Raw genomic sequence first — 10,261 nt, forward strand, 5'->3', positions numbered from 1 at the left:
CATTATCTTTGGGATCTAAACATCAACAATAGCTGATATTAGCTAACATTATGCCAGTTTATGTTAGGCTCGAGTGTCCTGAAAATCACACCTTGCCTCTGAAAAACAGTTTGTTTACATTGTCATTTTGCGTGAGAGTTTATTCACTAAGCATCAGAGTCCAACAATGTTAGATATACTGGTAGATATAGCGGTGCTTAGCAGCAGAGAAGTTCAGAATATCCTCAATATCAGTGTCATCTAACAGAAGTGAGTTTTACTGGCTCATTGACTCATTTCGGACTCCCTTCACAAAGCCTCCTCCAGAATAAATGTATGCACCCAGCATATTGCTAACGTAAACAGTGGACTGACAGCCTACACTTACTACAGATGAACGTCAGCCAGAGTATTTTGAGTGGACTTAGGGGTAAAAATGTAAAATGCTGCATTTTTTTTCTGGGGTGATATTATTCAAAAATGTTAAAATATAGTGTGTAGAAAAATGTTTTTGTACAGAAATGCAAAGGAGCTGGCTATGGCTGTTTTATAGAGCAGTCTAAATGTAATGTTTCACTCTCTTGGCTGCCATACACTGTAGCTAGGATTATATATTAGAATTAGGAGGGGTAAGAAATCAGAACTCAATTGACTGCAATCTACTGACATCTAGCAGTGGGATTTTACACACTGTACCTTTAAATGTAGGGATTGCATGTTCTCTCCTAGTACTCCAGCTTCCTCCACAGTCCAATAACTTAATCCAAAAAACTGGCTATCGGTATAAACGTGATTGTGAATGATTAACTTGCTCTAGTTGTTGATCCTGCAATAGGTAAACTGGAAAAAATAGTAGTGAAAATGTATGGATGGATAAAATTATAGGGGTGGTATGGTGGTGCAACGGTTAGCATGGTTAATTCATGGTGTCTGGTTCAAGTTCCAGCTGGGGTCTTTGTGTATGGAGTTGGTGATTTTAAATTTGTGATTAAATATCTTCATTGGGTATATTGTTATTTTAAACGTTAGTATCACTATCAGTCCAGAATATCACAGTCTCCACTCACAAATTGTTTTGTCCTTGATTGGCACGTTGCAGCCACTGGTTTTTATAGTGTTCCCACAGATTTCTGTTTATTGTAAAAACTGTGATCCCTAACTTTGTTCTCAAACACCACGCTTGTGGCACATCATATAATTATGGCACCACACTACAGCTTTTTGTACTGGTGTTCTCTGGAGTGTAACTATGAACTCAAGGGACCATTTCAGAGCTTTAGTTATAACTTTGCCCCAGTTTACTACAAGTACTGAAGCAAATAAAATCAGTTTATTTACAGCAAGTGCAGTTAGTATATAAAGTATATAAAAACAAAACATTTTTCTTAACAGGATCTAACATAGTTACCCTAGAAAAACTTTGATGTTTAGAAGTTTTGCTTGGATCATGGGACATAGGAAACCTTTCTGTGGGAGATTTCCTTTTATAATCACATGACACAGTTTCTATGAGTGGAGCTGTCCTTTGTCTTTATGTAAGCAGCTTCTTTTCCTAAATAACAACACAAAGGACATTGTTCTGGCACTGCTCTGAATACGGCTTTATTGTCCAAGTGCCTTTTAGACCCAAACTTGTTTTCAGACTGGGTCAGCTAAGTAACAAATTAGGTTATTTAATCTCAAAATGATGTTTTGATGCATAGCTGGTCTTGAAAAAAGATTTATGTTTAGTCAGTCATGTCTAAACAAGGACATATGTTTTAATAAGTTTAGGTTTAGTTATTTATGGCTCAGATAAAATATTGCAAAGGCTTTTTCCACTTCATTGTGTTGAAGGTATTAAATTCAATGCAATTAAATGTTAATAAAGTTAGTGTTCCTTGCTCATTAGCTTTTGAATACAGTTTAATCTTATGTATTTATTTAAAGATGGGGAAACTGCTTTGTATTTATTGCAGTATGTTTTAGAGCTTTGGCTGATACTGCTTATCCCACAGAACAGTGTCCTCCTCATACAGTACAAACTGTTGACAAAAAGTGTATAATGCAAACACTGCACTACCCCAACTAGTTTCTTTCCTGCTTTGCTTTGCTTTTATTCCACACTCTTTGCATGTACTAACACTGAGATGTTGAATATGTTAAAACCTAACTTTATTTGTTTCTTCAGCTATACTGAATGTTTCCTTTTCCTTTGACAAAGCTAACTGATTTCATGTGGATGATAAAAGTGATTGTAAATGTGATCAGCAGCCCACAAAAGCAATGAGCATACTAGACCAATGTATTACAGGTTGATGAGTTGACAGTTACTATTTCCCAAGAAGTAGGGAGGTACAATCTATTTTTCTATTTCCTCATACTTTGAAAAGTCAGGAATCGAGAAGTGACCTGTAAATATTTACTACACATTAGGTAATGAAAATATGCATGACTATACACATTGTGGTGTTAATCAGTGAGAAAAATAACACATCAGTTTACATGAAATTTAAGATAAACAATGATAATTATAAATACCATTAATAATTTTAAAAAACCGCACTGTGCAGTGCCATACAAAATACAGTAAGTACTCCTCTGTAATTCAGTGAAAGACTGTAAGATATGTAAAGCCTTAATAAGGTGTCAAGTATAAACAGTGTTATCTCCTTCAGGTTTAATAGTTCATGTCACAGCTTGTTTTGTGATACTTCTTACCAGTCATGAGCAAACTTAGTCTTTTGTTTCTTCCCATGAGGCTGAAACAGTTTACTGATTGTGTTGAAGCCTTTCGTCTGCTCTCTGTACTTCTCTATATCTTCTGCTTTCAAATTCTGCTTCATTCCCAGAAGTGCTCTGACCTCAGCCGGAGCACCTTTGCCCAGGTAGTAAAAGGCCTTTTTGCCATCATTGTCTCTTTCGTTTACATTGGCTCTGTATCTTTGCACAAGCAGAACCATGACCTCAGTGTGCCCATGTATGGCAGCGATGTGCAAAGGCGTGTAGCCTCCATGTGCTTTGGTGTTGACGTTTACATGGATGCCACGTTTCCTGGGGATGTCCATGAGTTTGCGTATCATTTCGCTGCTGCCGTCTTTAGCAGCCCAGTGAAGTGCTGTGAACCCTGACATGAAGTCTTTCCTCTGGGCTAAACCAGTGTCCTGCAGCAGCAAAGCATATATATGTCCCCACATCCCAGCTGCACACTTCACCAACCACTCATGAGCCAGTCGCTCCAAAGGCACAGACTCTGAGTACTTGGCATCATCTGCTTGTCTTGTGGTCTTGTTTGGCGCCCTCACCTCTGGTAAAACTCGTGGGTGTGTGTCATCTGTGTGTGTGACCATCTTACTTTGGATTTCTCTGGATATACCCTTGCAAGCGGAAAAGTTTGCGTTTGAAGTTGGTGCTGGTCGTGTAGAAACTTTAGCACTCGAATTAATTGGTTTGTCTAAAGTTATCTGCTGATGCACTCGGGAGTGTGATCCGTCCAGTGCTGCTGCTGCACAGTCTCTCCCTGGAGATTTCACAGCTATGACAGCGAACACAGCTCCAGATTTCCCCGCTCTGCTCGCCTGATCTCCGGAGATATTCAGGATCTTAACAGTGGTCGTATCCTCGATATTCACGTTTCCAGATAACACACTCTTTTTCTGCATTTCCCACAGGGACATGTGTTTTACATCGGTGTTAGAACTGGGATTAAAGTTTGAGGCGTCGCCTACGTTATTGTTTTCTATATCTGAGTCAGTCCTGGCTGGCTCGGCTCGGTCTGGAGATGTGCAGGAAAAACTCGTGTTTTGGCTGGAGAAGCTCTCATCCATCTGCAGTTTCTGCGACACATCCTGTGCCGCCTCTTTAATAAAGTCCTGGTACCTTTTCTTCACCACCACAAACTTCACCTCGTCGATCTGTTTGACCACAGCGACGCTGTTCACCAGCTTCTTGAAAAGCTCTCTATTGTGCTGCTTTTCCGCGGGATCGCTGCAGTTGATGCGGAGTCTGAAATGGTTTAGCAGTTCCGAGTTCTTTACTTTGCCTCCGTGCTCTAGTAAAAAGGACAAAATGGACTCTTGGGTCAGATCCATGTTGTCCCGGCGGCGCAAAAATATGAAAAGATATAGCGGATGGTTTAAGTAGAGCCCAAAGGATAATCCCGCACTGCCTGCTCCCCTCTCTGCTGTCCTGCACCAACCTGCTGCTTCCGGCGCCTCTCCAAATAAATCCACCCGTATGTTATTGCGGCCCTCCCAGTTAAAAGGACTGTGTGCAGGGCTGACCCTCCCGTGATCAGTGGATTCATATAAAAGCTTAAATCTTCTGTATTTTTTCTTTATCAGCGTAGTATTTATTTACGTAGTACACGAGTACACGAGTTTAGCTTAATTTAAGATGTGTGTGTATGTATATGTGTGTGTGTATATTATACGGGGTTACACTTACATACCACAAATATATTAAATTTCTCAAATATTTCATCATTGAGGGCTTATAAATTAAATTACACTGAAAAACGAAATTAATAAATACACGAGAACTGGAAATAAACATATTAAAAGCTGTCTGCATGTTGTAGCTGGTCACGGACGCCTATTTAAAATATTTTGCATTTTTTACACGGTTAGTCTTTCCTTTAATTATATATTTTCTCTGCAAAATTACATTTTCAACCATGGTTATCAAATAAATATTTAAGTAGCATTATATAGAAAAAGCAACGTGAACAGGTATTAAATGCATACATTTTTCCACGGTCCTACTGTGTCGTTCATTTTCTTTATAGTCTCTGTACTCTGCTGTAACCCCACTGAAATTTCATAATCATAATCGTATATAAAAACACTTTCTGGGCCAGATATTACTGTTTAGTGTAAATATATAAACCTTGACAATTACGTACTACAGGTTTTCAAGTCAGAAAACTGGATGAATATTGGAAAGCGGCAGAAAAAACTCCCTCTAATAAATAAATTGTACAATTTTCATTTCCATTGAAAATAATTACAAATCATAGTTAAAAAGTGCTCCCATTGTGAACCAGATTTTCCGTGGCAGTCGATGCAAACCCAGTCAAAGCAGTTATTATCGTAATTTCGCGTAAAATCTCATCAAAAGCAACTATCTCGGTGTAGTTTAGTATATTTCGAGCTGGTGTAATATCATCCTCCAGCACCGAGGGGGTGTTGCCTTCAAGTAGCCATATTGAGAGCAGTGTGAGTCTGTGTGTGATGTGGATGGAGTGCAGGTCGCGCTGAACACTCATAATTCCTGCACACAGCCACTTGTGACGATGGCGACCAGCGAGGTGGATGCTTTTGCGGTAAGTACGACGGTGGGCTGTCTGCGGGCCTGCAGCGGTGACGAGCGGTTTTTAGAAGAGCAGCATTGAGCTAGCAAACGGTTTCTTACATTCGGGTGTAAATAAGAGCAACGTGATGTGTGCGGGGATTGCAGCAGGAGGGCTGCGGTGATGAGGAAAGCTCGTTATGTGTAATGAATCGCGATGAAGATGGTTGATTCAGCGGAGAAATGCTTCGTCGCTCCGTTTTGAGGAGCTGGTCCTCGGAGACGTGCGGAAAGCGCGCACTTCAGCATCCAGGCGCGCTGTCTTGGACGAAACAGCACGGAGCCCTGCTGTGTGTCAGTACTTTCCTGTTCACCGTGTCAGCACCTCTGACAGGTGTGCACTGGTGCTGAATTAACAGCACGAAATTAGCATGTGGTTGAAGACCAGGCCAGCAATGACTGAGAGACTGAGTTAAGAGGATAAACATAAGTAGTAGTAAGTGGTAGCTACCAGCTCCTCAACCGTCAGCATCATATTGCTCAGCAAAAACATGTCAGCATGTTTCAGCCAGACATGTAATTCAGGGTAATGACATGCGTTAATTAAATCCTATCATGGCTCACCTCACATACCTGGAATTTAGTTTCCTGTCTATGTTGTAAAGGATGGAAGAGTTCAAGTTAATGTAGTGTTTGTGGAGGGGAGCGAGGGGGCTACCAGGGCAGCCAGCAGCTTGGATATCCTCCCATCCTGTGAAATAACATCCACATAAAGAGCTCTTTGTGTGGGTGGGTGTGTGTGAGAGAGAGATGTGAGGGAGAAGCAGAGGATTGTTGTGTTGAAACACATCCTGGTGCTCATGTTGAGCCTTTTTGCAAGATGCCAGGCTCCCAGGGTGAATCTGGTATTGGAGGAACAGTCTCTCACTGCCAACTTACCAGGCTGTAGCATCATTCATCCTACTGCATATAGTTTGGGCTACTATATACAAACTCGCAATACCCAAAGCTCAAGCTGGGAATTCTGATTGAGTTTATCAGCTTGAGTCTCTGGCTACATATACTAGGTTCACTGATATGATTGTCAGTAAGTTACTTATAAGCGCCAGTTTTAAAAATAATTCATCAAACAAATATTTGTTGATGATTTAAATGTTCAATAATAATAATAATAATAATATCTTTATTTTTGTACCTGAGGGCTGAGGGAAGCTGTACCAAAGTTTAGCTGCTATAACGTCTAAAGTATGCTGCAAAACAGTCCCAGGGAGTTTGGTATATACAGAGCAGCTTGTGTATGTTGTTTTTTGTGTGTAATTAATTCATTTTTACTATGAATACTGAATTACACTTGAAGCCAATGAAATCATGAAAAAACACTCTAATCTACTCCATTTCATAACACACGAAGCATATGATACATTTAACGTGACATCAGTGCTAACTGGAATTTGGTTCACTATTTGGATAGTTCCTTTTTATAGATGGGACTGTTCAGTGTGTTAATTGGAAGAGGGAGAGAGAGAGATGACCTCATTTGCAAAAGATGCTTTTAAGCCTAAGAGCAGAGTGTGTGTGGATGGGATGTGACAGATGGACCTTTTAAGCTCACCATTCCAGTCACTGTTTTATTTTGTTGGATATTTACTAGCATAGGATGAATATGGTTTTGTTTTCATTGTAATTTCTCAGAATGAAGAGAAGCGAACTCTGGAGCTCGGTGGCCATGTGGGGTTTGACAGCCTTCCAGATCAGCTGGTCAGCAAAGCATCTGCACAGGGATTCTGCTTCAACATCCTCTGTGTGGGTATGTCTGAACCCAGGAGGAGCTTCAAACTTAGTCCTGTAACCATAACAAGAGTTCATTTGAAATTCACATGCACTCATTCTGCTTCATCTGTAATTTTCGCTCCTTGTTTTTCTGTCTGTTTTTAAGGTGAGACCGGGATCGGCAAGTCCACATTGATGAACACTCTTTTCAATACAACATTTGAAAATGAGGAAGCCAGCCACTATGGGCAAATGGTGGAGCTGCGCCCACACACGTATGAACTGCGGGAGAGCAATGTCAACCTCAAGCTGACTGTTGTACACACTGTAGGGTTTGGAGACCAGATCAACAAAGAACAGAGGTACAGGTTGCTGATGGATGTGATGATGGACTTTTAGATAAAATGACTTTTATTTTATTTTTAAAGAGGAAGAAACAGTTTAGAAATCAAAGAAAACCTTTGAAAATTCACAGAGGTTACACTATAAACCTGATAGATCAGTGCCAACCCTGAATCACTTTGCCATTTTTCTCTTATGCTGAAACAATTTCTGATTGTAAAATCGAGAGCCAGCTCTGCCCCGCTGCTGGCATTTTAATTGGAGTGGAAGAAAGGGAACCCGGGAGTGAGTGATAGAGCAAATGTGGTTTCAATTGCTGTTTGAGTGCTCCATCAGCAGGAAGTGTACGCATCTAACATGCTTGGCTGTGTACAGAGTTTTTACCATGGTTACCGATATGTCTGTTGAACAACATGAAGTTGAATGTTCATGCATGTAATGTTTTTTTTTACTGCAGCTACAAACCCATTCTTGAGTATATCGATGCCCAGTTTGCGAAGTTTCTTGAAGAGGAGCTAAAAATAAAGCGCTCCCTGTTTAACTACCACGACACGAGGATCCACATCTGCCTGTATTTCATCGCCCCCAACGGACATTCTCTGAAGTCCCTCGATCTCGTCACGATGAAGAAACTGGACAGCAAGGTGAAAGGAGATCCAAGCTATGTGTATTTCAGCAGTTATTACTGAGTCCATGACTTATCTTCTGGTTATCTTCAGGTGAACATCATCCCCGTGATTGCGAAGGCAGACACTGTGTCCAGGAATGAGCTAGAAAAGTTAAAGATCAAGGTTATGAGTGAGCTGGTCAGCAATGGAGTCCAGATATATCAGTTTCCCACAGAGGATGAGGCTGTTGCAGAGATCAACTCCTCTATGAATGTGAGTCCTAAAAACAGATAAACATAAAAACATGTGCACCGTGGATTTGGTACCTAATGCTTTTTTAATGCTTAGTTGTAGTCATCGGTTAATCTGCATACTTCCTCTCTCTTTTTTAAGCTACCTAATATTATGCTGATAATCACATGTAAGGATAATCAACTTTGTCATGCCATTTGAAAATAGATGTTCATTGGTGAGGAAACAGTATTTTTAGAAACATTATATAATGCATAATGGCATATTAGGATCCTGGATATGACGCAGCATTATTAATAGCTCCATATTCTAACATTATCAGTACTCTTTGTCACAGACTCTTCTGCCGTTTGCTGTGGTTGGAAGCGTAGACGACGTGAAAGTAGGAAATAAGATGGTGAAAGGAAGGCTGTACCCTTGGGGATCTGTGGAGGGTGAGTCTGCTGAAATGGTTTGGCAGTCATCATGAGGGAGCTGTTTAGTCAGATGCCTGCTGCTCAAATCCAGTTTTTTTTTATTTATTTATTTATTTTAGGTATAAACATGATGGATTTTATGAGCAATTAAAAGACCAGTTTTTCTTTTCAGTGGAAAACGAAAAGCATTGTGATTTTGTGAAGCTGAGGGAGATGGTGCTGCGTGTGAACATGGAGGATCTCCGGGAGCAAACGCACGCTCGTCACTATGAGCTGTACCGTCGCTGCAAGCTGGAAGAGATGGGCTTCAAGGACACAGGCACTGACAGCCAGTCGTTCAGGTGAAATTAGGGAAAGCAGTGATGCAAATGCATCTGGGCAATTTACTTTATCAAAAAAAAAAACCCCAAAACAAAACTCTAGCTTTCTTATGAGGTTAAAAATGTGCAAATAACTTGGATTATTCATAAACAGCACATTAAAGTCAACGTTTTAAGGAGATTTAGATAAAGAATGTGACTTGAAAACTATTAATCCCTCTGTATCACAGTTAAAATGTTTTATAATTTGGTGTGTTTTGTTTTCTAATTTTGAATGTTGAGTTAAAATATTGCTTGTTTATTATTATTTTTTACTATTGCAGAGCATTTTTCTGGATGAGTTCTGTTAGCTGTAGTTAACATTACAGCGTTTGCTCTACAGATTTTATGGCTCAACGAAGTGTGAAGTTATAGGGCAGTAAAGTGAGCATATTATTGACTTTACCCTGATCTTCAGCCTGCAGCAGACGTACGAAGCCAAGAGGAAGGAATTTCTTGTGGAGCTGCAGCGCAAAGAAGAAGAAATGAGACAGATGTTTGTCAACAAAGTGAAGGAGACAGAAGCTGAGCTGAAAGAGAAAGAAAAAGAGGTGAGGATTAACAAAGTCCTAAAAGAACTCCTGTGTGATCATATCTCATATTTGGCTTGTATGACATTGCTTTGTGTATATACATTATCATCACCTGTAGCTTCATGAGAGGTTTGAGCAGCTCAAGCGTATGCACCAAGAAGAAAAGAAGAATCTGGAGGAGAAAAGACGAGAGCTGGAGGAGGAGATGAATGCCTTCAATAGGAGGAAGGTTGCAGCAGAGACACTGATGGGACAGGCACTCCAAGGTTGCTCACAGCAGCCATTCAAAAAGGACAAAGACAAGAAGAAGTAAGTTAATGTGTTTGTATTTACCTTGTGCTGGTTGCTTAATTCACACACTGATTGTCAGCAGAACTGTTAATACAGTCAATGAGTGATACCTTGAGATCAAGCTATTTATGGATAACCATTGTCAATCTACATTATATTCACTGACCTTCCATATCATGGAGGTCAGTCTTTGTGGTGTTTTTTGGAAAAGGGGGAGCAGTAGAACGTGATTAACGAGATAGTGTTATCTTCCCGGAGGCTATGTTGGCTCAGAAAAGGATACGGGGACAGATTCAGACTGACACTGTGTGCCCAGACGCTGTAGGAAGGGTCACAGCTTGGATGACACAGCCTGATGCTTATGTCTCTGCAGGCTGACCTGCCAGACTGTATCTCGGGCAGGGACAGTTCTGTTTACATTGGACTGGTCTCACCGATGCTCA

At 40.5% G+C, this 10,261-nt stretch overlaps 1 protein-coding gene across 1 annotated transcript in view; it reads left to right on the plus strand.

Moving 5' to 3' along the window:
- Nucleotides 1–5,139: 5,139 nt before the first annotated feature.
- septin8 (septin-8-A) overlaps nt 5,140–10,261 on the plus strand; it is a gene marked incomplete at its 3' end in the record, with an annotated part of 8,086 nt that continues 2,964 nt past the window's right edge. Inside the window, 9 exon segments of the mRNA XM_005921213.3 lie at nt 5,140–5,281; nt 6,940–7,054; nt 7,184–7,379; nt 7,817–8,003; nt 8,079–8,240; nt 8,557–8,653; nt 8,808–8,976; nt 9,413–9,545; nt 9,646–9,836. Of these exon segments, the coding sequence (XP_005921275.1) occupies nt 5,252–5,281; nt 6,940–7,054; nt 7,184–7,379; nt 7,817–8,003; nt 8,079–8,240; nt 8,557–8,653; nt 8,808–8,976; nt 9,413–9,545; nt 9,646–9,836 (1,280 nt within the window). The 5' untranslated portion in view covers nt 5,140–5,251.

The sequence above is a fragment of the Haplochromis burtoni genome, unplaced genomic scaffold, assembly GCF_018398535.1.
Source record: "Haplochromis burtoni strain Fernald_Lab_line unplaced genomic scaffold, NCSU_Asbu1 Contig_10, whole genome shotgun sequence".
Classification (NCBI taxonomy): Eukaryota; Metazoa; Chordata; class Actinopteri; order Cichliformes; family Cichlidae; genus Haplochromis; species Haplochromis burtoni.